The following is a 26,094-nucleotide window of genomic DNA, read 5'->3' as shown; positions in this document are numbered from 1 at the left end:
GTAGCGGTGCCGGCGGTGGCGTGGGCAGGCCTGGACAGCTGGGCCGCGGACTCCTGTCCCCCGCCCCAGTACCAGGTGCCACTGTCAGCTGGTCGCGCAGGGCCGGACCCGCCCCGGGAAGCCGCTGCCCAGGGCAGCCTGGGGGCCGGGGTCGGGCGAGGTACCCTTGTAAACAAAAAGCATGAACGGGCCCCACACCCCGGGGGGACTGTCCACGGCTGAACTCGGCCGAGCGGGGACACTCCGGCTGGGTCCTGGGGCGCCTTCTTTCCGTCGTCCTTCTAGGCCCCTGCGCTTTGCAAGCTGGGAAGGCCTGCGGACCTGGGTAGGGGAGGGCTTTGGGACCATGATGACCCCAAGGGAGACCACTGGGAAAGGACAGGTGACAGTGACCAGTGACCGAATTAGAGTCCCTGTCTGAGGAGAATTACACGATCTCGTTCGTCACGCCTCTGCCCCTTGAACTTCTTGAAGCCCCCAGAACTCGGTTCTGAATGTGCCTTGTGGGACAGACGTCTCGGGTTAGAAGGGTGGGGGGTGTCTCCCATAGTAAAAGACTGACCGGAACCTCGAAGTGGAGAGTTGAGCAAGCAGCCGGTTGGTTTTCCTGCGATTCCCTTCACGAGCACATGTGCTGAATTACCCCAGCCTCCTGAACTTGAGCTGCTCCCCAGCTGTTGTGTAATGGCAGCGTAAACAGGGTCTGGGGTGGAGCAGCCCGCCTTGGCCAGTCTCTTTGGCTGGGGTGCCTGTTGGGGGCCCGCCAGGAACCACTGTCCTTGTACTTCGAGAGCGGCCTTTCAGCCTGTCCCAGGGTGTCTTGAGCCCCCGACCCTTCTGCTGAGGAAGTGACCCCAGAACCTGGAGGAGGACACCAGGGCTGTGGACACCTCCTACCCCCTGGTCCCGTGCATCTACCGACTGGCCTGCTGAGTAAAGACGCTGTTTAAATATTTATACCTGGCTAGTAGCGGGTGCGCCCTCAGCCAGAGGGGCAACACTGTTGATTTTATTTATAGATCAGGGCTTGGCAAAGGTCTTAACCTTCGATCTGAGAGCTGAATGGACCGACAAGCCAACACAATAGCCACCTTTCTCCAGCACCAAGCTGCTCTGGTGACACAGTGGGTTAGCAATACGAGGGAGAACGATGGGGCCAGCTGTGTCCGTCAGCTGTGCGGCCTCAGAACCACTCCGGGCAGTGACACCTCACACCCCCTGGCCCTGCCCGAGACCTAGCCAGGTGGCTCCCTGCTTCCCAGTAACAGAGTCAGACCAGCGGGTTGCAGGCTTGTGCTGAGCCTGTGCTCTCTGTCCTTGGTGGTCCTTGGGGTGGGGGGGGTTTGTTTCGGCACTGGGGGCGCTGGTCCCGGCAGGCTGGGCAGTCGGGAGCTGGGGCTGATCTGCTTAGCCTGAGTTTGGCTGGGTGGGCGTGCAGGTGCCCGCCACACTGGTGCAGGGTCTGGCGCTGAGTCATCTGCCATCACGTCCCGTTCCTAGGCAATTAGGTGACTGAGTTGGGTGCTCATCTTGAAAAGCTGGTCATCCACGTTGAGTGTGATTAAGACTGAAATCATTCTGCCACTGCCCTTCTGAAACCAGCCAGGAGGCTCTGGTCCCTCCGGACTCAGTGCCCCTCTAAGACTGGCCTCTGGGTTTGGGGGTCCTTCCCTGGGCCTGCTGGGCCATTTGTGGCTGAGAAGACCTTGCTCACAGTTGCCCCGAGATCCTTCCAGGGTTATAGCCCAGGATCACCCTGCAGAAGGTTCTGGGCCCCTCAGGCCTGTTGACCCTCTGAATCTGGAAGACCCCTGTGCAGGGCAGACTGAGAGACCCTCTCTGTGGTGCCCGTAGAGTGACGGGCGCACAGCCCTGGCCTTGCCGGCCTACCCGCTGCCAGGGTGGTGACGGGGAGCTGAGCATCCCTCTACTTTGTTGGCAAGTGAGCCAGGATGAGCCCAGACTTGCCGGGTGCTCTTGAGGCAGGGGACAGGACAGGCCTGTGCTGAGGGTGGGGGAGCTGGGGTTCACGTGGGGCCCTGTGTGTCCTCAGCTTGCGGCTGCATCACTTTGTTGCCACCCAGGTGCCAGACAGCTCAGTGATGCTTTGTCCCGTGGTGCATTCAGACCAGGCACCTCAAGGATGAGATCCAGATGTCACAACAGTGGCCAGCTGGCGCCCAAGGGGGGCCATCCCCCCTCCCCCCCTATTCTGTATGCTGGGGAGCCAGTCCCTCGAGCTGCCACAGTACTGCTGTGCACAACCTCAGTGACAGTGGCTCCACAGGTGCTAGTGATCTTTGTCCTGCTGCTCTGAGGAGCCTCCCTGCTCTATGATAAGCGGGTCTCCAGGAGGGTGGGCAGTGCCCAGACCTGTGTCCAAAGTCCTCTTCCTGCTGCAGGCAGGCTGAGGCTGAGCAGGAAGAACCCAGGCCTCACGGTAGCCTGAGGGTCAGGTCAGAGCTGTGAGCTGGGGCTTTCTGTGGCTCTGATCTTTCTGAAGGAGGTCTCCAGGCTTTATTTCCAGTGACCCTTGGGGTAGACTCGGCCCAGCAGCCTTTGAGTGAGCAGGTGGATGCGCTGCTGGTGTGCTTGCACAGACATGGGCTGCTGGACCTGCTGTGGCTGTTGACAATGCCTGTAGCTCCCAGCTGGGTGGCTGGCAAGACGCGGAGATGAGCTGGAGCCGGTGCCGCCTCATCAGCGTGTCAGCGTCACAGTGCTGGGCTGCAGCATCTCGGTACTGGGTGGGTCCTGGGTCCCCTTGTGCCCATCCTCTCATGTGACTCAGTGTCTGAGTATCGTTCCTGGGGGTGTGGACCTGCAGGCACTGGGCTAGCTTTGTGTGGGGACTGGGGGTCTCTCCTGCTTGGTGTGGGCCCCTGGCCAAGGCGTCTGGAGAAGGCAGCCTGCTTGTGCTCCACTGAGGGTTAAGCAGGGGTTTGGGGCGTCCCCTACACCAATGCCAGGCCCAGCATGGATTGGCTGTGTGTGGAGGCTGCGATCATTTGTTCCCACTGCTATGTGGCTAACTGTCTTGCCCTCAGGAAGCTGAAGGGAGTGGCAGGGCTGTCACCCTGGGTGACATACCAGAATGATCCCAAATCGGCCAGCCTGCTGCCTGTGGGATGGATCCCTTTGGTGTGGCAGGGGAAGCAGAATGAGGTGTGCGGTGTGGATGTGAACCCAGCAGCTCAAAGGTGCCCTACCCTGGCCCTCCTCCATGTTGGGGGGATCAGGGTCTTCGATCACAGGACCGAACAGACGGATGGAGCGTCTTGGGGTCTGAGTGGCTGGGCACGGCTCCCCAGCTCTGCGTAGCAGGTCACAGGTGGTTGCGTGGTCTTGGAAAGCCACTTCTGCCTCTGGTGTGGGTGACTCCAGGTGACACTGCCCTTCTTCCCACAGGTACAGACATTGCTGCAGGAGAGGAAGTTGCCATCAAGCTTGAATGTGTCAAAACCAAACACCCTCAGCTCCACATCGAGAGCAAGATCTACAAGATGATGCAGGGAGGAGGTAGGCAGGGGGTGGGTCAGGGGCTGTCAGCTGAGGGCACCAGGCAGAGGCCAGGGCAACATTTGCCTTGAGCCCAGAGCCAGGCCTGCATGGGAACTTGGGGCGCTGAGCTTCACAGCATCACCCTGGCACTTGACCCACACAGCATCCCACCAGGTGACAACCAAAGTGTCTCCAGGATCTTGGCATCCAGTGGGACTCCAGGACGTCGCCTTCACGCCTGTCTTAGTGCGACGGACACTGTGGCCCTCTCTCAGGACCATCTAGCAGAGCAGGCACTCTGGTGACCCCAGGGGACTCGGAGCACGTCCTGTCCTTTTTGTCTTCTACTGTGGAAGGAGCCTGGGCCCCTGCCCTACCCCTGAGAGCCCAGGAGTGAGGCTGAGCTCCTGTCTCCACGGAGCTGAGCGGAGCAGAACTGCTTCCCGTTCTCGGGAGGGGGTTGTGGAATGAGGCATGCTGAGGAAGGGCTCCGCTGGGTACCGTCAGAAACACCGTGAAGGCTGCTGAAAGCAGGTTGCTGGGGTCCGTGGCATGCCTGGCTGGCTTGGCGGTCCTTACGTGGTTGGTTCCAGTTTTGTTATGCCCGCCTTATGAGCGAGGAAACTGAGGCACAGGAGGGCTGGTGACTTGCCATAAGACACGAGTTTGAAGACACTATGCCAGCTTTTGGGAGGCGGGAGCAGCCTTAGGCTGTCAGGAAGGGCCCTGCTCTCCGGGGCCTGCTTGGGGAGGCAGAGACCTGAGCAGAGACAGGCCACTTGGCAGGCACCAGATTATCAGCGGCAGACTCCAACTCACAGCCGGCTCCTGCTCGGTATCTCCAGACAGCAGCCCGGCCTCTCCCTCCGTGAGCCCTTGGTTGGAAGGTCTGATGAGCTCACAGCTGCTTTGTGAGGGGTGGGGTGACCCGGCGGGGTGGGACGTGTGTGCTGCGGGGTTCGAGTGACAAACAGGGCTCGCTTCAGCCCCCGTGCGCTTCCTCTTTCTTCTCTGGGGCCGGCCCTCTTGTTTTCCTCTCCTCACGGTGGGATGGGCGACCTCCTATTCGGGACACATTCTGTCCTGCACGATGGCCCCACAACCCATAGGGTAACGAGTGAGCGGGAGCACCTCGAGGAGCTGTAGTCACCTCTGCTAACCTCCATGTGCTATTTGTTCTCAAGTTTTTCTCCCCGCGAGTCGCTGAGCTGAGCTCCGTGGTGGAAAATTTCACATGTGCGCATGTACAGGGACACCTGTAAACCATGGTGGAGATGCGTTCTGGCACCTGGCTGTGTGTTGTTTCTCACCCCGGGCATATAGCCCACCCCTCTCCTGTCAGTCAGTTTCCCATGCTGTGCTGCAAGGCCGGGAGCAATGTCACTGGCATTTCCGTTACCGACAGAGTTACCGTGGTGGGCAGGTTTCAGCAGAGCTTCCGGAGGAGGACCTGATGACCTCCAGCCACGGGCACCTGGCAGAGAGAACAGTGGGACATTGTCTTGTTGGGAGGGAAGCCCTCCAAGTATGGCAGGGGAGGAGCTGCCCCCTCAAAGTCAGGTTGACCTTGATGTGAATGGGAGGGGGGGTTCTTTGGGGACCTCGTTTGCTGGTGGGGCGTGACTCACAATGAGAAGAAATAGGTGCTAGTGTCCCGTAATCATCGGAACACAGTTCAAGATGAGGAGAGTTGGATATTACAAAATACAAATAAAGGGCTTGGAAGTGGAGAATCTTGGCATTAGTGAGCTGAAACCGGTGGTCTGGGCTGTGTTGAATCAGACCATCACGATCTTCTATGAGAAACCGAAGAGGAGCGGCATGGCACTCACCTCAGAGCATTTCACGGTCTGTCGTGAATACAGCACTGTCACGGGTGAGGTAGTACCCATAGGCCTGCAAAGAAGGCAGTTAAGATGATTACCAGCCAGAATATTGATGAATTCTATCAACTTCTTTAGCCTGAAATTGATCTACCATGCAATCAAGATGCATTGGTAATTGCATCTGATTGGAATGTGAAATTGGAAGCAAAGTGATACAAAAGATACCAAAGACACGTGATCGGGTTTTGCAAGACCAGTGGTGTGCTTATTGGAAATACATGTCTTTTCAACAACGTGAATGGCAGTGATACACTAGGCCCTCGATAGATGGAATACATGGGGATCAAATTGTCTACAACTGGGAAGATGACAGAGAAGCTCAATATCATTCGTCTGACAAGGCCAGGGACGGGCTGCAGACTAGACCATCTGTTGCTTGTGAGCAAGTTCAAGTTGAAAATGAAGAAAATCCATAGGAGCCAAAGTATGACCTTGAGTGTGACTTGCCTGCATTTAGGCACTGCTCTGAGAACAGATTTGATGCATTGAACACGGATGAGCTGGGGGAGGGGGAGCTCATCAAGGATAACACACATGGAGAAAGCAAAGGGTCCTTAAAAAGCACAGAAAGAAAGAAAGAAAAGACCAAAATGAATGTCAGAGGAGAGACTGAAGCTGGCCCTCGCGCATAGCGTAAGTAGCTGACGCACGGAAAGGAATGGTGAAGGGAAACAGCCCACCATCGCAGAAGGCACCGGAGAAGGCGCAGTAACGTGGTGCACAGCATGCGCCCAGATCTGGGATTAGGAAGCCAAAGGAGAAGAACTGAAGAAAGTATTCAGGCCTCAGGTTACACTTTTGGAAATCCTGTGGGCAAGGTATTGAATGATGCAGGAAATGTCAAAAGAAGACGGGAGGAATATAGTCACCATACCAAAAAGAAGTGGTTGGCGTTCAGACCCTTTCAAGAGGTGTAGCATATGCTCAAGGACTGAAGGCACTGAAGGAGGAGGACGTCCAAGCTGCATTGAAGGCTGTGCCACAAAACAAGGCCTCAGGAACTGAGAGAAAATGAAAACGTTCCGCAAACACATGTGTACGTTTTCCTCTGTGCCAACAAATTTGGAAAACCACTACCTGGCCAAATAGCTGCATCCATTTCAAAGAAAGATGATTCAACAGAGTGCAGAAATTATGAAACATTATCACTAATACCACACCACGTAAAATTTTACTAATGACAACTGTAAAGTGATTGTAGCAGTACAGTGACAGAAATTTAAGCTGGTTCCAAAGAGAATGTGGAATCGAGGGTGTCATTGCTGGTGTCCCGTGCAGCTTGGCTGAAAGGAGAGAATACCAGAAAGACGTTTCCTCGTGTTGTGTTGACTCTGCAAAGGCAGTCAGCTGTGGACGGAACTACTTCTGCACAACTTTTTATGACGGTGGAATCCAGAGAATGTCCCTGTGCTCACGTGGAGCCTGTCCATAGACCCAGGAGATGGCTGTTCACAGAAAAAGGCGGGACTCCATGGTCTAAAGGCAAGTTCCAGTGTGCATCTGGGCTGTATCCTTTGACCATACTTGTCCGATCAGCTCTGAGCAAATCATCTGAGAAGGTGGCCTTGTGAAGCAGTTGGCATCCAGATGGAAGGAAGGCTCGTTTACAACCTGTGATATAGCTTTTCCCGCTGAAAGCAAAGGGAACATCCAGAATTCGCTGTTACAGATCAAAGAGGACATCAGCCTTGGCCTTAGGTAAGCGCTGCACTTCAACCTAAGTAAACAAAAACCCTAACAGCTGGACACATACGACATCGTGTAAACAGAGGAGAGGTGGAAGTTGCCAGGAATTTCATTTTCATTGACTCATATTTAATGCACATAGAAGCAGGAGTCACGGAACCATGGGCTGGATCATTACAGTGGGCTGATCTGCCTCCGAGGACCTTTGTAAAGTGTTAAAAAGCACAGGTGTCACTTCGAGGACTAGTGTGGTCAGGTAGTCTTTCCAGTCACCGCATAGGCTTGCAACGACCGGACAGTGAATGAGAGCCGAAGGAGAACTGACACCTTTAAGGCACGACGCTGCCAGAGGATATTAACTGTGTGTGCCGGGGACTGCCGAATGCTGGTCAGGTCTGTCTTGGGAGGAGTGTGGCCAGAATGCCCCTTGGAAGCAAGGGCGGTGACACTGGCTAACACTTCGGACACGCTATCAGGAGGGATCAGTCTGGAAAGGGGTCCTCGGATTTGGGAAAGTAGAAGGGCAGTGCAAAAGATGGCTAGATGTACCAACTTCAGAGGAGACGCAAACAAGGCAGTTGTGAGACTGTCTCAGGACTGGCTAGTATTGTTTTATTGTGCCTGGACACGATTCGATGGCATCTAACAACAACAACAAGAAGCGTGTATTCAGGTATCCTTGAATCCGTGAAGGGAAAGCGTCAAGCGTTCACAACCAAAACAGGTAATTGTGGCGTTGCCTGTGAGGGCGCACGTGCCCCCGCTGCACCTCCCATGGCGAGCTGGCTACCTGACCTGGCCGGCGCGCTGCACTACTTGAAGACCTTTCCTGTTCAGTTCCCTGGAAGCAAAGCGCCAGGGACCACCCCAGCTCCGCCCCAGACTCCAGCACCTCGGTTTGTGCCAGATGTCTGGCTTGGTGGGGCCACAGAACATCAGCCTGTAGCTGCGAGACCTCTCGCCCTGCCCTCAGTTGGGTACAGGCTCGGTTGGCTGTGCAGCCTGGTCTTTCCCCCAGCAGTAGATGGTTGCTTGGCTGGGTGGCTGCCTGGATTGGCACTTGGAGTGCTTATCTCAACCCTGCCTCTCAGCCAGGAGGTGGCGTTTGAGCCAGAGTGCACCCTTCCCTGGTCAGAGGCATGGTGGGAAGGTGCACCGCACATTAGCACCATGCTGCCTGTTGAACACAGTGCCTTGTTCACAGATAACTGCTTTCGAACATCTGTAGTAAAATGATGCTCTATTTTGTAACACACATCAACCTATTCGATTTTGCAGTTTCTGGTTTTATCGGTTGCCAGGTTTTTTCCCTCCTTTCTACAATACTGTCCTTGGTAAACCTTACCCAGCTGCCCTCCGTCCCTCATCGCACCCCTGAGACTCCTTTTCTTCCCCACACTCAGCATTTGAATGGAATGTGATGCCAGATATGAAGCCCAGAGCTCTTTGGAGGGAAGGGTTAGAGCTTCAGAAACCCCACCTTCAGATGGGGGTGCAGCCAAGGGAGAAAAGTATAGAGTAAACATTAGGGGCACATTTTGATGGTTTTTGTCTAATAAAAATTTCTATAATCTGATAGTGATACTTTTTTGACTTCATATATTTTGAGAAAAATGACACAACACAAGAGCATCCCTTTCTGACCCTGAAGTTAGAAGCCGTTCCCTTGTGAGACGCACGCAGGACCATGCCTGGAGGGCAGCTGATGTCTCCGACATCATTGAAGTGAGCCGCCTCTTTTCATCCGACACGATCCCAGAAAACGAGGAGGAAAAGCCCTGTGCCTGAGTGAGGTGGTGAGGGAGTGTCGGGAAATCTGTGGGAAATTATGTTATCCTCCTGTATCATTTTTCCATGACGTTCAGAAGCTGCCGCAGCCCCCCCCAATCCAGTAAAGGAACTGCTGTTGAAAGGAAAGGTGACAAGACATTTCAAAGAAACGTGGCCAGTCAGCACCTGAGAAGGCCAGGCTATGATTTCAGAAGCGCTATTTACATGCCCCCCAGGCCTGCTGCCACATCGGCTCTGCCCCCCCACATGCAGGATCCCCACAGACTTCCCAAGGTTGAAACTAGGACAGGCCAGACTGCCATGGCCTTGTCCTGGGGAGCCACTGGTGGTTCAAAGTACCAGCCTCGGGCTTGGTGGCTGAGCATTAGCTCCAGCAAGGCCCGGCGTCCTCTGGCCTCCTGACGCCCACTAGGTGGATGGGGTTCTGAGCAGCACGTGTGAGAGAAGCCGAATCAGGAACTCCTTTGTCTGTAGAGGGAGCTTATCTGCTGTGTTGGTCCGAGTAGGCTAGAGAAACAAATCCAGGGAGACTCATGTGATGTGTGCAGAACTTTATATAAAGGAGCAACTGTACATTAAAGCATCCTAGCCTAGCCCAGATCAAGTCCATGGAAGCATCTCAGACTGGCGTGGGTCTCTGTGTGGCTCCGTCAGCGTAGCTTCATGTAGCTTATCAACTGGAATGTCTCGCAGGAAGTTTGTGTGTGTCTTGTCTCCAGCAAGCTATTAATCTCCTTAGCACGTCCACATGAGGTCATCAAGCTGCAACCTGATTGACAGGCTAGACTCCACCTCTTCACGTGTAATAGTCTCAAGTTGACACCAGATTATCTAACTCTCACGTGTGTTTTAAAAGACAATTTGGCATTATCCTCAAAATCAAACTGACTGCTTGAGTTGATGGTCGGTTCTGTAGGGCAGGGTAGAAATGCTGATAGCTTCTACGACTAACCTTTACAGAAGCCAACTGACCCCTGTGCCACCAGGGCTATGGTAATGCCATCCTCTGACCCAGCTACTATGCTCTTAGATACATACGTGGACCAGAACAAGCCAGGAACTAGACTCTCCCTTCCATTGTTTGTACTGGGGTGGGGGGGGGAGTCATGCCTAAGTTTGTGCTTGTGGAGACTGACCCCACCTCTAGAGGCAGGTAAGGGTGGTGTGCTTTCTGAAGGGAGTATCGATTGGATGGCATACACTAAACTTGTAAAGACGTGCTTCTGAGGAGTGCAGGTCCCAGGTCTCGGCTGTGAGTGCTTGTGCCGGCGCAACGTGCGGAGCACGTGCTCTGCCGACGGGCAGTGCGGTGCTGTGGCAGCAGAAGTGGCTGCAAAGTTCAGCTGAAAATCACGCCGCCTCTAGAACTGTCAGGAAGTGAGGACAGGCGCAGACCCCCAGCGGTGGGGAGTGCGAGAGGGCCGCTGCAGCAGGCCCACTCTCTCCCAAAGGGCACCGTGTCTGAGGATGCCCCGCCACAGGCTTCAGTTCACACTGCTGCTCCAGTCCTGGTTCACTACTGGCGACTGACGGGCCATGCTTATATCGGGCACGATACAAGGGGCACATGACTGAGGTGCTACATGGAGCAGGGAACCTTTCCAGAGCTTTGCTGCACGGAATCAGCGGGTCCATGAAGTGGAGTATTCAAAGTCTACAAAGACTTCAGAGTCGTTTCTCTGACCTCTGTTGTTCCCTTGTGCCTCCCGCTCTGGTTCCCAGAGCTGTGCGTCTGCGTGCCTCTAGGGTTGCATTGCCTGTGCAAACACCTCGGGTTGAGGGCAGGAGGCTGCGCTGGGCAGTGGGAACATGGGGTGCACTCACCTGGGTGAGGTAGAGAAAGCAGTTGGTAAGACACAGACAGCCTGGGGCGGGGGGTGGCCTCGGGGTGGGGCTGGCTCGGGCACTACAAGTGAGAAAGGTCCGCTGAGGTGAGTGGACAGAATTGTCACCATCTCGCATAGTGGGAAGCCATGGCCGCGCGCGGGGTGGGGGTGGGGTGCGTGAGCAGGGCCCTGGGGCGCTCATGTTTTTTCTTTGGGACGTGCACCTGTCTTCTGCTCATTTTGTCACTCGTCTCTGGCCTTGTTTTATGTGTGAAGCCTCGAAGCCGGAAGCAGCACTGGCTGGGTCGCTGTCAGCCAGCTTCTCGGCTAGGGCTCTGAGCGGCGCCACCAGTCTGTTTGGCCCCATCAATCCTGGGGCTCGGCAGGCCTGGGTCCTCCAGTGCCAGTGGTTGTGCCAGTCAGGCTGGCTCTTCTAGAGAAACAAACCAGCATGGCCCCAGCCGGGCTCAACCGGGCGTTGAGGTCTCGGCATCACTCCCATTGCCCCTCTCAGCCTTTAGAGCCTTTCTCCACTGGTGCCCAGCCTCCACCCCATCGTCTACCCTCGGAGCCCTGCCAGGCTCTGGGACTGGCCTCGGGGGTCTCCTTGCCACCCTCACCTTGACCCTTGTCAGATGCTGTCTGTTCCGTGTGGTTCAGAAAGAACCTGGGCTGCCTACTTAGGGGGGGCTGCAAGAGGTCTCCTCTGGGGCCCATGTGACCCATGAGAGGCCTTGGGCACAGGTGGCCTGGCACAGTGCTAGCCAGATCCAGCCAACTGACTCCTCTGTCTGGCTTCGTGGGCAGTGGGAATCCCTACCATCCGGTGGTGTGGTGCAGAGGGGGACTACAATGTCATGGTCATGGAGCTGCTGGGACCAAGCCTGGAGGACCTCTTCAACTTCTGCTCCAGGAAATTCAGCCTCAAGACCGTCCTGCTCCTCGCTGACCAGATGGTAAGAGCCCATGTGGGTGAGATGACTGGACAGTTGTGGAGGCTGTGGGCTCAGCATGAGGCCAGGTGGTTTAGTCAGTGGGACCTGGTCACCCAGTCAGGGGGATTGAGCAGCATGAGTGCTCGGTCAGTATTCGTTGGTTTGATAATTTCTCAATAGTTGTTTTTCACCTTTTTACACCATGAACACCTGGAGAGCAAATGGAAGCTAACTTTTGCCTTAAGACCGTAGGTTTGATGTCACCCTGCAGTGCCAGAGCGTACATTTCAGTGGGGGATCTCATCTTGGGAACACAAGTTTGAGTCTAAGAGGACTTCTGCGATGTTTCTGAGGGACTTCCTATGCCCCGTGTGAGACGTAGTGTTGGCTCAGATCATTGTCCGCTGGCCTGCCATCTGTCTGCACAGTGTCCTTCCACGTGCTAGACTGACCGCCTGAGGGGCACACAGTGGGCTGCAGGCCCCGTTCTTTGCCTCTAATTTTGGGTGTCACCTCTCACCCCTGTGTCTGCCTGTAGATTAGTCGCATCGAGTACATTCACTCAAAAAACTTTATACACCGAGATGTGAAGCCAGATAACTTCCTCATGGGCTTGGGCAAGAAGGGCAACCTTGTCTACATCATCGACTTCGGGCTGGCCAAGAAGTACCGGGACGCCAGGACCCACCAGCACATCCCCTATCGCGAGAACAAGAACCTCACCGGCACAGCTCGATATGCCTCCATCAATACCCACCTTGGCATTGGTGAGCCACCGCCTACTGGGTGGTCCCAGGAAAGTGTGTGGCTGGTGGTGGTGAAGCAGGTGTGGTGTTTGCTCTGCTTTGTTCTGAGGGGCCGGGGCCGTCCCTCATGGCCCTGCCTGCTGCCTTGCAGAGCAGTCCCGCCGCGATGACCTGGAGTCTCTGGGCTACGTGCTGATGTACTTCAACCTGGGCTCCCTGCCCTGGCAGGGGCTGAAGGCCGCCACCAAGAGGCAGAAGTACGAGCGAATCAGCGAGAAGAAAATGTCCACACCCATTGAGGTGCTCTGCAAAGGCTATCCTTGTAAGTGCCCTAGGCGTGGGGCATGGGCGCGTCTGCCAGTGGTCCTGGCACCTCTCGCAGGGCGTCTGCTCTGTCCGTGATGGGCCGCACACTGCCACCCCAGGCTGCAGCTGAGCTCCTTGCTTTGCAGCTGAGTTCGCCACTTACCTGAACTTCTGCCGCTCCCTGCGCTTCGACGACAAGCCCGACTACTCGTACCTGAGACAGCTCTTCCGGAACCTCTTCCACCGCCAGGGTTTCTCCTACGACTATGTGTTTGACTGGAACATGCTCAAGTTCGTAAGTGGCGCCGTGGTGTTGGGCTGCCAGTGCACCCCTCTGGGTGTGTGGTTGTGAGGAAGCCCTGGGAGCCTCGTCCTCACCCCTGTCTTGTGAGTGTCATGTGGTGGGGTAGGGCCACCGCCAACCTGGGTCCTTCTCGGGGTGAGAGTGGTGCCTGTGGCGGCTGCACACCCCTTCCCTCCAGGAGCTGCAGGGCGAGTTTGCGCAACCTCAAGTCCTGCAGGCCGCTTCCTCTTCCCTTCCCTGGGTGCTGCGTGCGTGGGGGGGCGGGGGGCGGTAACTGACAGTCCTTCAGACGACTCAGAACAGGAAGGCCCATGAGCGCCAGGCAGAGCCTGGTCCTAATGCAGCAGAGTTCCAGCGGAGTGTAGGGCCCAACCCTTGGGGGTGGCACGTGGGCATTGCTTCAGGAGACGGGTGTCACAGTTCATCCACTGGAGGGGAGTGCCCCAGTACTGGGGTTTGTGGACGAATGTCAGTGCTGGGAGCAAGCCTTGATGGATGGTGCCCGGCCTGGCCCTCCTTCCCCAGACGCTGACAGGGTTTAGCTCTGTCAATACTGGGCCAAGGTACAATGTGCTGCCTCCCTCTAGGGGGCCAGCCGGGCCGCCGACGATGCAGAGCGGGAACGCCGGGACCGAGAGGAGCGGCTGAGACACTCCCGGAATCCCGCCACCAGGGGCCTCCCTTCCACAGCCTCCGGCCGCCTGCGGGGAACCCAAGAGGTGGCTCCCCCCACGCCCCTCACCCCTACCTCACACACTGGTGAGTGTCCCCAGACGGCAGGCAGCATCCATCGGTTCTCATGCTGATTCTGGGGGTGCGGTGGGGTGGGGGGTGGCTTGGCTGGAGGCGGTGGGATGATCCTGGGCCTGCTTGTGTGCTCCCTCCTGCTGCTTCTCATGTAGCCCTGCTGCCAGGAACCCCCCACTGGGCATGTTTCCCAAGCTCAGGGCCCCCTGTGCTTGGCATGGGGCAGGAGGACCCTCAGTGCCTGCCCTCCCCTCATACCCCCAGCAAACACCTCTCCGCGGCCCGTCTCTGGCGTGGAACGAGAGCGGAAAGTGAGTATGCGGCTGCACCGCGGCGCCCCGGTCAACGTCTCTTCGTCCGATCTCACAGGCCGGCAAGATACGTCACGCATGTCCACCTCACAGGTGAGGCTCTGCCCGCTGCTGCTCTCCCTGACCGTCCTCGGCATGCTCGCACCCACACGGTAGGGCAGTTCTGGCTGCTCTCTGACCTGGTCTCACGCCGCAGAGGCCACAAGGACACCTGGCCCCGGCACAGGCCTCTCGGCGCTCTGGTCCGCTCGTGCGGACTTTCCCCGCTGACCCACAGAGGCTCTTGCACTGGTGGGCCCAGCCTAAGAAGGGCATCCGGGGGGGCGCTCGCCTCGCCTGCCGCCGCCGTTGCCCATAGATACCCAGCTTGCCTCTTCAGCGGGTGGTCTTGTTCTCAGGCAGCTCAGGGCTCGCCTGCATGTCCCATGGAGACTTCTGCTCCCTGGGGCGGCAGTAACGTGGGAGCAGGGCCTCCCCGGACCAGCGGTGGTTAGTAGGCCGGGGCCAGGAGACCTGGGGCAGCAGATGTGGGCACCCTCTGTGTCCTTGCAGGGGTATCTGAGGTGTCTGAGCTGAGAACGTGACTGGGGTTCAGAGTGGTCTTCCTCCTCACCGCAGGGTGGTTGTCTGGCTTGCAGACCTCACCCCGCTGCCTGTTGGCATGGGGCATGGCCCTGGCCTCCCTGTGGGCTGGTGGGGTGCGGCGCTCTTCCTCCGGCAGAAAGTCTTTGCGGGCGGACTCGTCTGTGATGGGCCAGTGTGTGCCTTTGTTCCCGTCCCTTTGTCCCCATACTCTGATACAGTGGGTCACAGGCCCTGGTTCTGTGGCATTTTCTCTCGGGATTCTTGGCTCACCAGTGGTCACCCTGGCTCTCGGTGGCCCCAGCATGTTGGCCTCCTGCCCTGCTGGCCCCCCCTCTCCCACACATACCCCTTCAGGACGCCATTGTGCTTTGCGTGGGTCCCCCACTCCCCAGCTGTGTCCAGCACTAGTTCCCAGCCTATTTGTGATCTGGGGTCAGGCGGCACCTCCCAGACCAGCTGTAACTTTGGCCCAGGCTGGTTCAAGGATGTCTGTGAGGCCCATACCTCAGGGGTCCTTGGGTGGGCAGCTGTAAGCATGGGGGGGGGGGGCACCAAGCACCCCTAGGGCTGCCAGCTGCCCATAGGGTCTGCTGTGAGGAGCATTAGGGGCTGTGTCCTGCCCAGGAGGGGCCTGTCAGGGTCTGGAGCTGCTGGTGGCGTGGGCGTGCAGGCCGGGCGGCTGCTCACCACAGCCGTCTCTCCACCTCAGAATAGCGCTCCCTTTGAACACCACGGCAAGTAGCTGCTCGTCTCCGTGGAAGCAGCACCGGTGAGTGGGGGTGTCTGTCCATGCCAGGCCCGAGGCCGTGGGCACCTCACCGGATGTCCCCCAGTGGGTCCCACGTGGGGACTCGGGCCTCCAGCGGGGCCAGGCTGCAGCTCTGGAGCCGGGTGCCCGCCCGCTGTGTGGTGCTCGCTCTCCGCCGCCTTCCGTCTGTCACTCGTTTTTCTCTCCAAGCTCAGCTCTGCCGCCCAGCGTCTGTCCCATAGCTGGTACTTGTCCCCGCGGCCCGCTCGTGCTCTGGTGCATGGCGCCCTCGCTGCCGCCGCCCTGGGCACCACGCACTGCACCCGCCGCCAGGCTCGGCTTCACTCCACGCGGTCGGGGCCTCACTGGGTGCCTCCCGATGAGCGGGCCAGGCGCAGGTGGCTTCTCCTTGCTCTGCGCCGCTGCGTCCCCGCCCACCTGCTCGCATGCCACCGCCTCGCCGTCATCTGTCCCTGTCCACGGCGGGCGGAGTGGCGGGCACCCCCCTGATGCTCGCTCTGTGTGCTTTGGCTCCGACAGATTCCTGGTCGGGTGGCGCCCAGTGGTCTCCAGTCTGCCGTGCCGCGGTGAGCGCCTGTGCGCGAGGCAGGCATGCATGGCTCATCATGTACCAATGGCTTCCTAGTGCCGCGCCCGACCGAGCAGGAAGGCGAGCCGCAGAAGCCGGCCAATCGCCACGGGCGCATGGGACACACAGGACGACACGCCTGGGGCTGCCGGCCCCGCCCGCCTGCGTCTCCGCACCGCTGCCGCCACCTCGGTGGCCTGTGCGCCCGCGAGCCTACTGTAACTACCGACCTTTCTCTTGGTTAAGACAGTTTTGTATCATTTTGCTAAAAACTCTTGGCTTAAACCTGTGTGAAGAAACCCGTCTTTTTCTTGTTTCCTCCTTGTCTGTTTTGTTGGTGTCAGCCTGGAACGAGGCCCTGGTTGGCGCTGTGTGTGAGGGGTCGGCTGCCAGCGCTGGGCGCCGGCCGTGTGTGTCCGTCCATCTGCTGTCCTGTCGTGCTGTGCTGTGTGGTCCACTGGGCAAGGATGCTCACCAACACAATCGCGTGTGGGGGTCCCGTGTGCGTGTGCCCCACTCGGAACAGGTGCTGTTGGCCAGCAGTTGGGAGGTCCTCTCTGGAAGAGGAAGGGCTGCTGGGGGTCTCCATGCTAAGGCGGCCACGGGGCGCATCAGGGACGTGAGTGTGAGTGGGCTGCTGGAATCGGGGGGGCTTGCGGGGCAGGCAGCATTGTCTGGGGTTCAGGGTGACCATGCAGTCTAGAGAATGACCTGCCCAAACTCAGGTGCGTGAAAGCACGCGCTGCACCACCCGCAGCGCTGGGTCCGCAGGCCTCACCCTGTGACTGCTAGTGGGCGCTCCAGGACGAGCTGGTGGTCACTCAGATGGGAACCAGGGACAAGGCTCTTGTGTGCCCAGTGCCCCACATCACAGGCCCTGCCCCATGTAGTTAGAATGTGTGCTGGCCTGTCATCTGTGTGTCCGGGAGTCTCGGGACAGTGTGTTTGTACCGCCACTGTATTTGTGTACTCTGACGACGGTGTAAATAATAAATTCATACAGCTTCTACACTTCTCCCCAGCCCCGGCCCTGGTCTTCATTTCTTGCGGCCTGGGTCTTCTCCGTCTGCAGACCTCACGTGGCTTGGGCTGGGTGCTACTCGGAGTGCTGCTTGTCCTCGGACCAGCCACAGGACCTAGCTCCCTGGCAGGGCAGGCTAATTGCTAGCTGGCCCTGGAGGGTGGGGGTCCCCCATTGGTTGCGGTCCTTGGGGTTTCCAATGGGCTCCCTTCTGGACTTTTCCTCCCACCAGTGGTATGGTGGGGCCTCCCCTCACTCCCCACCCTTAAAGCCTTTCCAAGCTGTGAGCTCTGCCATCCCACCACCCTAGCTCGTAGCAGCCTGGTGCCCTGCAGGGCGAGGCACCGTGCGGGGTCCCCACAGACCCCCGTGCCCGAATACTCAGCTGAAGAGTGGGGAAAGAGCTCTGGGTCATCCATCTTGATCCTCCTCTGGAAGCTTGCTGAGATCTCCTCAGCTTCACCTGGCCTCCTCTGGCAGCTGGCAGGCTGAGAACAAGGTGCCTTGGGCACAGATGGAGCCCAGCATCCTGTCAGAGCCCCTAAAACTCCAACCACGGCGTTGTAGCCCCCCTGTGAGAGACAGGGTGGGACTGCCCTGTGGGAGTCTGAGGCTGAAACTCTTTACAAACGTAGAAAGCCTCATCTTCCTCAGAACCAGCTCTCAATCGAACTTGTGATTGAGAGCCCAGTGCAGAACCACTGGGCTCCGAGCCTGTGGCCACTGCCCTTCCCTCCTTGTCCCCACCCCTGCTGGAGCCCCACGACTCCTGCCGCCATTCCACCCACCCCCTGCCCTGCGTGCACTGGGGAGCCCCCAGGATGGAGCACCCTTGGGTGGGTCTGTATGGCAGCACAGCAGCTACAGCCCATCTGGCCCACAGGGCGGCACCTCTTGGAGGGTGTGCTGTGGATGCAGAGCCGGGGCTGCGGACAGATGTGGCCCCTGTTAAGGGCTGCCGGGTTGGAGGCCACTGGGGCCCAGGGTGTCAGGTGGCTATGACAGGACCTACCGACTACCCACAGTGGGGTTAGTGGGGTGACCGCCATGATCCAAATTGTAGAAGGTTCTAGAAATTTCCCCCCATTCTTCCCACATCCCCATTGGGTCAGGGGTATGGGCAGTCCCTCTTCAGTGGGCAGGGAGGGCCCTCTGTTCTGCCGTCCCTGGGAGTGCCCCCATCCTGAGCTCACGGTGGTCAGAGGGGAGCTGGGCCTTGGCCCCCCCTGCTTGGCTCACAGACAGGTCTGCAGGTCCTGTGTCTGGGACCCCTCTCAGGTTAGTAGCTGCATTGTCCCCACAGGGTGGACCTGAGTGGAGTGGGGAGTTGGTGGGGACGAGGCTGGAGTGTGGTCTTGGCAGACTGGTGGTTCTGGCGGGGCCTGAGACCACATGCTCGCTTTTGTTACAGAAAAGCAGGGACGTGGCGTCACTCCGGCTGCACGCGGCCCGCCAGGGCACCCGCGCTCGTCCCCAGCGCCCACGACGTACCACGTACTGAGGCAGCGGCGGCCCCAGCGGCCTCCAGCCAGGCGCTCAGCTGTGCAGGCCGCCACTGGCCACAAGGGCAGGTGGGTGTGGGCACGTCAGTCCTGTGCACAAGTGCTAGACAGCATCAGTGGCAGATACAGGTCCAGGGCAGGGCCTTGGGCGAGGACGGGGACAGTGGGAGGTGGTGCATGCAGGTCCAGGGCAGGTCTATGAGTGGGCCAGGCAGCAGGAGGCAGGTGAACCAGCCTTTATCACAGGTGTACTACAGACACGCGCGCACACAACAGCTAGGCCTTTGCTTGGTCCTTGGGGACCTGTTGAGCGCAGACAGAAGCACTGAGACCTGGCTCCGGTTGGTTTCTCAGCAGAGCACAGTTGGGGCTCCATTAGCACCCTCACCGATTCCCAGGCTCCTGCAAGTCCTGTTCTCCAGCCCCAGGTGTGTGAGCACCCCCACAGGGTTCTCTGTGCCCCAGGGGCCCAGTCCCAGCAGGGCATGCCCAGAGGCCCCCACCTCCAGTGAAGGTGGGTCCTGAGTCCCAGTCCTTGGGTGGGCAGGAGGGTGGGGAGAGGGTGGCCAGCCCCCAGGGCAGCTCTGTAACCAAGCTTGGCTCCACTGCAGACCAGACGTGGAATGGGACGCCCCCATCCCCACCACCTCCCCCGCAAGATAGTGACCGGTGCCACCAGGCAGCCCGCCCGCCCTGCGTGTGAATAAATCCAGCTCCTCTCAGCGCCTGTCCCCGGCGCCCACTCAGACGCTCGTCTCCGGGCTGTGCGTGGCCTCCCCGTTGGTGGCGGGCTGGTCCTTCAGGAAGATCTCCACTTCACGGGCATCCACCACGCCAGCTGTGGGGTCAGGGGCTTGCTCTTGCCGGGCCGCCTCCCCACCGGACGTCCCTGGCCCGTGGCCCCTGCAGAAGCGGCTCCCCAGCAGCAGCACGAGGGAGGAGCACAGCACCTCAGCGCCCGCCAGCAGGAACACGTACTGGTAGACATGCGTGGCGTCCAGGAGCTTGCCTGCAGAGGGGTGGAGTCTCAGTGCCCAGCCATGAGGGTGTGGGGTGGGGTAAGGGTGTGTGTGGCTGGGCTCTGAGGAGGCCTGGGGCTGGTCTTCCAACAGTGGCCTTCATTGGACATGGGGTGGGCTCTGGTTGTGTGGCACCCTGGGGTGGGGATGGGAGTGTCTGACAGGAAGGACATGGCACCCAGTTCTGGCACTGACACCCTGCACCTCTAAAGTGTTCCCAGCCCCTACAGCAGGCAGGTGTCCTTATGGGCAGCCAGAGGTGGTCTCAGCCTATGTGTGGCTGTCCAGCAGCAAGAATGGCCACGGGGGCTGGGATCTAGTCCACTGACCGGGTGTGTGATGGCCCCCAGTGCTGGTGCTCCCTGTCTCTCTCTCTCTCACACACACACACACACACACAGACACACACACTGTACTCACCCCCAGAGGGGGGCCCGACCAGCACGGCCATGGCCTCCAGCAGCAGCACCAACCCGATGGCACTGGAGAACTTGTGGGTGCCCACGATGGCCATGAGCACCTCAAACTGCAGGGCACCCACCATGCCGTAGGAGATGCCGAAGAAGACACAGAAGACCGCCAGGCCGCCGTAGTCGGTGGCAGTGGAGCCCCCCAGGTCGGCCACCCCGTTGAAGAACATGGCGAAGCTGAAGAGGTAGACGGAGTAGGGCCGCACTCGTGGCAGTCCGGCAATGAGGCCGGCCGTGGGCCGCGCAAAGATGTCGATGAAGCCCAGCACGGTGAGCAGGAAGGCGGCCTGCGTGTCGGGCGTGCCCAGATCCTTGGCGTAGCTCACCACGAACACAGGCGGCACGAAGAGGCCCAGCACCATGATGGAGGCGGCCAGCGCATAGATGACGAAGCCGCGGTCGCGGAAGACGCTGAGGTCCAGCAGGCGGCGGCGCACGGGCGCGCGCGGGCCAGGCTCGGGGGACCCCGGCGTGCGGGCCGGCTCCAGCGGCCGCATGAGCGCGGCGCACACGCAGCAGTTGAGCAGCAGGCCCCCGAGGATGAGGAAGCCGCCGCGCCAGCCGTAGTGGTCCTGCAGCAGCTGGCCCAGCGGGGACAGGGCGCACAGGAACACAGGACTGCCCGCTGCTGCCAGCCCATTGGCCAGGGGTCGCCGCTGGCTGAAGTAGCGGTTCAGCATGATGAGCGAGGGCTGGAAGTTGAGCGCGAGACCCAGGCCTGGACGGGAGGGTGCTGGTGAGGCAGGCGGGCACAAGGGGCCTGCTGGCCCCCAGGACCACCCATCCCCCGATGCGTCTGCTCAGCGCAGGGCTGCCCAACACCTACCCCCGCCCCAGCCCACTCACCAGTGAGGACCCCCGTGGTCAGGTAGACCTCAAGGATGCTCCGGCAGAAGGATGCGGTCACCATGCCCAAGGACGCGCAGACTCCGCCCACCAGCATGACCGGACGGCAGCCGAAGCGGTTCACACACACGCTGCACAGGGGCCCTGGGGGCGGGGCGTGCTGAGGGCAGGGTGCACCCTGGCCCCGCCCAGGCCAACCCCTGCCGCCAGTGCCAGCTCCGGGCAGGCGTGTGCGCGGTGGAAAGGTCTACTCCGCATTGGGTACAGCCCCCGCCCCCACCAGAGCGTCTTTATGAGGGCAGCTGGGTCCCTGGGCCTCTGGACGGCCTGTGAGTACACCCAGGGCCACAGCGGGAACAGTGGCGCCCTGCACGTGCCCCCTGGCACTCCCGCCACCCCCCGCAGGGCCTGACCTGTGCCATACAACATTGCCAGCAGGATGGAGGAGATCCAGGCAGTGTCGCTGTAGCCAATGCCGAACTCCTTCATGAGCTCCTTGAAGAAGACACTGACCGCCTTGGGGAAGGCGTAGGAGAAGCCGGTGATGACAAAGCAGCCGAAGAGCACAGCCCAGCCCCAGCCCCCATCCGGGGCCGGGACCCCGGGAGGGCTGTCGTCCACCACCGCGCCGCCCATGGCTGGAGCGCCGGCTCTGCCCGCCTGCAATAGGAATCACTGTGGTTGCCACGGTGACAATCTCGGCTGAGGCCACCCTGCAGAGTGGGGACAGGACATGCCCAGGACACGTGGACACTGCTGTGCTGTGCACCAGTGACCACACACTGGACCATCCTCCCAGCCCAAGTTTGTATGATGGCCACACCCCCTCCCCACACCTCTGCCTAGGTGCATGTGTATACACAGGCACACATGCATTCACCCAGATCTGCACAGACGCTGCACGCACACACACCCAGATCTGCACACAGGCGGGGGGAGGGGGCGTGTGCACAGCCAGCTCTGCATAGGCCCCCAGCCCTAGCGCCCACCAGCTCTGACCTGGACAGCACTTCCTCAGCGGCACAGGCTGCCCCAGCACTATCTCAGAGCCCACCTGTGGCTCTGCCGGGTGCAGCTCAACAGGGCTGGGGTGGCAGCTGGCCCTCTAAAGGGCAGTGGCTTTTTTGGGCTCAGCAGGGTTCGGGTTACAGCCTCCTGGGCAGCGGGTACCCCATGGGGGTGCCGGCCTGGCTGGCGTTTGTGGCTGAGGCTGGGGCCTATTTCGGGAAGCTGCGGGTCATTGGCACTGTCCCAGTTGGCAGGCAAGGTCACTCAGCGTGTGAGGTCTCTGTCCCTGAGCTTGCCCCTTGCCCACCCCTCTGGGCCTGGCTGCGTGTGGACAGGGTGGGGTAGAGCACATGGGGGGGGGCGGGGCAACAAGACTCACATGCAGCCAGGCCCTGGTCACCCCCCTGTCAGTCTGCACCTTGCTCTTCCCCGAGAACTTTCCACCATGGGCCTCACTCAGCTCGGGGGGACACGGGGGTCTGCTGTGCAGGACATGGGCTGGGGGTTCAGGCCTCACCTGACTTGGGGCAGGAACCTATGGAGGGCAGGCCAGGCAGGGGACACTCAGTACGGAAGGAGGCTGGCCCTCCCACAGGAGGTGCCGGCAGCCCTCTAGGGACAGGAAAAGCCCTGTGTGGTGATCGACATTTCCAGGGTGTGAGCACCTCTCCCCACAGTGCCTCCTGCTGAGTCTGGCCCGAGTGGTCTCTGGGTCTGTGTGTCCCTCCTAGCACCCAGCTTGCCTGGAGCAGCTGCAGTAAGAGATGGCAGCTTGGCCCAGAAGTTGAGAGATTGCCCATGCTCACTGCCCCATGCTTAGTGCTGAGAGTCCCGCTCAGACCACCAAGCCCAAACCTTTACTTCAGGGAATGTGTTGAAATGCTACAGAGATGGGGATGGTGCAGTCCTGGAATTCCAGGTGGTCCTGGGTTCAAATTAGAAGCTGCCCAGAGACTGCCCTCTCCCCCCTAGGGGTCTCAGGTGGCTGACCGCTCCCTCCCAGTTGTGCAGGGAGCAGGCCTGTGGCTGGGCTGGCAGGTAGCTGGCGTCAGCAGCCTGGACGAGAGGCTGCCTGCAGGAGAGGAGGCGTCCCCCAATTTGGCCTCCAGGAGGGTAAGGAGTGAGCAGAGGGCAGCAGACCAAGGCCCTAGGGCACAGCGTGTTCTAGGACCTGCCCCTGGGGCTCACGTGGGGAGCCTACCAAGGGCCTGCAGAGAGGTGGGGGTGGTTCATCTTCAGACACCAGCCTGATGGCCTGAGTCACGGGACAAAGTGCAGCTCGACAGGGACGGGGGCACAGGCTTGGAGGGTTGTGGATTGTACTAGGAGGTAGGACAAGGGGCTGGGAAATCCATCCGGAGACTGGGCTCCCACCAATGCACGTGTGTAAAGAGGAGCCCAGCTGCCCCTCGAGGTGTGGGTCCAGGGTGGGGGTGGCCAGGGACCAGGGCGGCATGCTGGCCTTTTGTGACATTTACCCTCTGGGGAAGCATGCCAGCCCAGAAATAACCACCCTTGAAGCTGATATGCTAAGTGGATGGGGCAAGGAGGCTCAGCTTGAGTGCCAACATGAAGACCACCTGCCCCCCCCCATGCCAGGCTGCTGGAGGCAGGGACACCCACACTGACAGCCCCCTCAAGCCATCTGGAGGAGCACCCAGGGCAGCGCAGGAGTTGGAGCCTTGGGGTGCAGCTGAGGCCTCAGCACCCCAGTGCCCTCTGCATATACTCACTTTTGACTTTGGAACCCACCCATGCCCAGGCCAGCCCCCAAACCCAACAGGACCCAGACCTGTGGCTCCTGGGTCAGTCTGACACACCCAGCCATGGAAACAGCCTTGGGACCCATCCCACCTCCCGTGTACCCTCCCCCAGCCTCATCCCTCTGTTCCAGACCTTGAATGGCCACTCCCCTCAGTTCTAGGCCCTGTCCCTGTGGTCTGGGCCTTGGTGCTTAGTGAGCTGGGGGAGGCTCCCAAGATCTGACTTTTTCCCTCCAAGGGTCCCTTCCTGGGCTGCTCACACACCAGAGGCTTGGACACACGGCCTGGGGTAGCGGGGCGGGGCTGGCCAGTCTTTCCCAAGCTTCCCACCCCAACCCTCTGTGTGCTATGCAAACAGGTAACCTGTGATCCGTGCATCCCGAACCTCCTCCACCTGGCTTAGAAGGAAGTGGGCAGGTCTGGAGGCTGCCTCCCTGAGGGTGGGTACTGGGCAAAGGTCTACCCAATCCTGGTGGACTCCCACTCACTGGCCCCAACATGCACCAGTGCCCCTGCAGGTGCATGTCCCACTTGTCAGCTCATGGAGGGGCCAGTGGGCAGAATCCCTGGCCTCACTGTCCACACTGCACTGTGCCAGTGGCCAGCCCTGAACTCAGTCACAGCGGGGTCCCATGGCCCATCTCTGCAGGACCCCCGGGCTGGATGCCCTCCGACCTACAGGAGGTAGGGCTCAAGATGTCTCTGGGCAGTGGGTGGTCACCAGGGTGCCTCCCCAGCTGGCATCTTTGGACGAGTCTTGGTTGGCAGAGTTGGACCTAGAGCCTGTGGGGCAGGAGGCTGGCCAACACCACCCTCCCCCATTTGTCCAGTCCACTGTCAAGGAAACGATGCTCGCAGGAACCCAGACTGGAGACGGTCCAAAAGTCCATCCATGCAAGAAGGGATACATAGGTTGTGGTCAAGTCGTAGCACAGAATCTGACTCAGCCATGCCAAGGAATAAAGTGCGGGTTCATGCCACCAGCATCATGCCTGTGCCTCACACACCACTTTGTCTCCTCTGCGGGCCGGCACCAGGGCTGGCCACTGGCAGAAATCTATGGGCAGAGGGCTGGGGAGGCTGGGCCACCATACCTGCCCTCTTGCCCTAAGAGGGGTAAAAGGACCATCCGCCCAGGGCTGGGGAGACACCCCTGAGATGTGGAAGGGGTGTGGGTGAGAATTGGGACCCTGAGCCCTGCCCAGGGGCCATACATGCCTGGGTGGAGTCTAGGAACAGGCAGACGGGTTATGCAGTGCCTCCGGGCGCCACCTTCCCGCTCCACTGGCGGCTGGCCTCCCCAGCGCGTGCCCTCAGGTGGCCCTATGCCCGGCGGCCGCAAGCCTGCCCACCGAGGGGCCGGGTGCAGAAGAGGATGCTGCAGCTGCTCCGTCCGCCCGGACTCCGGACGGACGTGGGGGACGTGATCTTGCCAAGGGAGGAGCCCCACCGTATTGCCAGGAGTATGCGCCCACGCCGGCCGCTACCGTATTTGCCGGGTGTGCATCCGCCCGCGGCGCTGTGCTTAGCGGAACCTGGGAGCCTCTCCAGCAGCGTGGGGCGGGGCGGCTCTCTCCTCTTCACCAACGGGCCTTGACAAATCCTGGGGCCTCAGGTGGGTGCCCTCCCCGCCCCCACGCGAGCGGTGCTTCCAGCAGCCCATTTCACGGGTGTGAACTGAGGGTTGGTGGGCTGGACTGGCCTAAGATGGGGCCACCTTCAGGTCCAGCTTCCCCCTTCTGAGGGGCCCACCTCCGGGTCACATGCACCCCTCCCCCCCACACCACTCCCCACCAGGCATAGGGTGGGACCCCTCCATCCCTTACATGGGCACACATCCTACCCTACAGTACTCCTCCTCCCTTGCCCCACAAACTGGTGGAAGCAAGGTTAACCCTGGGGTAGCTGGCCCTGCCCAAGGTCACCCTGGGTCTCCACCTAAGTCTCTGGATCTGACCACATCACCTGTGTGCCTGGGGCAGGAGGGGGTCACACCTGCCACGGATTCCTACCAGGTCCCTCAAACCCCCACTGTGTCCCAGTTGCCAGCTGGTTTGCCATTGCCTGCACTCCCTACCAGCACCAACGGCCGGCCCCACTGGCCACAGCTAACTCCAGTGCCACAGACAGGGCCAGTCCTCAGACCTCAACCCCCTGCCAATAGAGTGACCAGCCCACTCAAGTCGTCCTGAACAGGCAGGATGCTGGCCCAGGTGGACCCTTCTTGCCAGACACCCACTAGTGTCCCTGAGCTCACCTATCCACTTCCTTCTACCCTGTACTTCAAGCCATTTAGGAAACTGAGCACTCCGCAGGAGCGGGTCAGCCCCTGCGACCTGCCTCAGGCCTGGACGTGGAGCGTCAGGGTGCCAGGATCGGTGGCACACGTGCTGCACTCCCTCGGGAAGCGGCCCGCGGGCTGGGCAGGCGACCGCCACGGCGCCACCAAATATAGCGGGCCGGGCCGCAGCAGTCATCCGGAGCCTTTTATAGCCGCGCTGCCG

The 26,094-nt window shown here is 60.0% G+C and overlaps 2 protein-coding genes across 4 annotated transcripts; one reads left to right on the top strand and one right to left on the bottom strand.

The window, feature by feature from the left end:
• Positions 1-3,380: 3,380 nt before the first annotated feature.
• CSNK1D (casein kinase 1 delta) lies at positions 3,381-16,977 on the top strand. 2 transcript variants are annotated; one of them, XM_004709090.2, is made up of 9 exons: positions 3,381-3,519; positions 11,498-11,646; positions 12,164-12,392; positions 12,523-12,693; positions 12,824-12,972; positions 13,569-13,740; positions 13,993-14,132; positions 15,334-15,393; positions 15,913-16,977. In XM_004709090.2, the coding sequence occupies exons 1-8, from the start codon at positions 3,504-3,506 to the stop codon at positions 15,364-15,366; spliced, it is 1,059 nt and encodes a 352-aa protein (XP_004709147.1). In that variant the 5' UTR covers positions 3,381-3,503; the 3' UTR covers positions 15,367-15,393; positions 15,913-16,977. The 2 variants fall into 2 exon arrangements, with proteins under 2 accessions (XP_004709147.1, XP_030744067.1); XM_030888207.2 differs by lacking the exon at positions 15,334-15,393.
• A 1,728-nt stretch (positions 16,978-18,705) lies between these two features.
• SLC16A3 (solute carrier family 16 member 3) lies at positions 18,706-23,334 on the bottom strand. Of its 2 annotated transcripts, XM_045299993.1 has the most exons (5): positions 22,345-23,334; positions 21,233-21,479; positions 20,820-20,963; positions 19,924-20,691; positions 18,706-19,493 (listed from the first exon to the last, which is right to left on the bottom strand). In XM_045299993.1, the coding sequence occupies exons 2-5, from the start codon at positions 21,453-21,455 to the stop codon at positions 19,228-19,230; spliced, it is 1,401 nt and encodes a 466-aa protein (XP_045155928.1). In that variant the 5' UTR covers positions 21,456-21,479; positions 22,345-23,334; the 3' UTR covers positions 18,706-19,227. The 2 variants fall into 2 exon arrangements, with proteins under 2 accessions (XP_045155928.1, XP_004709270.1); XM_004709213.2 differs by lacking the exon at positions 22,345-23,334 and having other exon boundaries at positions 21,233-21,853.
• Between the last annotated feature and the right edge of the window lie 2,760 nt (positions 23,335-26,094).

This window comes from Echinops telfairi, unplaced genomic scaffold, assembly GCF_000313985.2.
Source record: "Echinops telfairi isolate 266 unplaced genomic scaffold, ASM31398v2 ScPeMD7_7458;HRSCAF=8496, whole genome shotgun sequence".
Lineage (NCBI taxonomy): Eukaryota > Metazoa > Chordata > Mammalia > Afrosoricida > Tenrecidae > Echinops > Echinops telfairi.
Note: the sequence above shows the minus strand (reverse complement) of the source record. Positions and strands in the feature narration are given on the sequence as shown.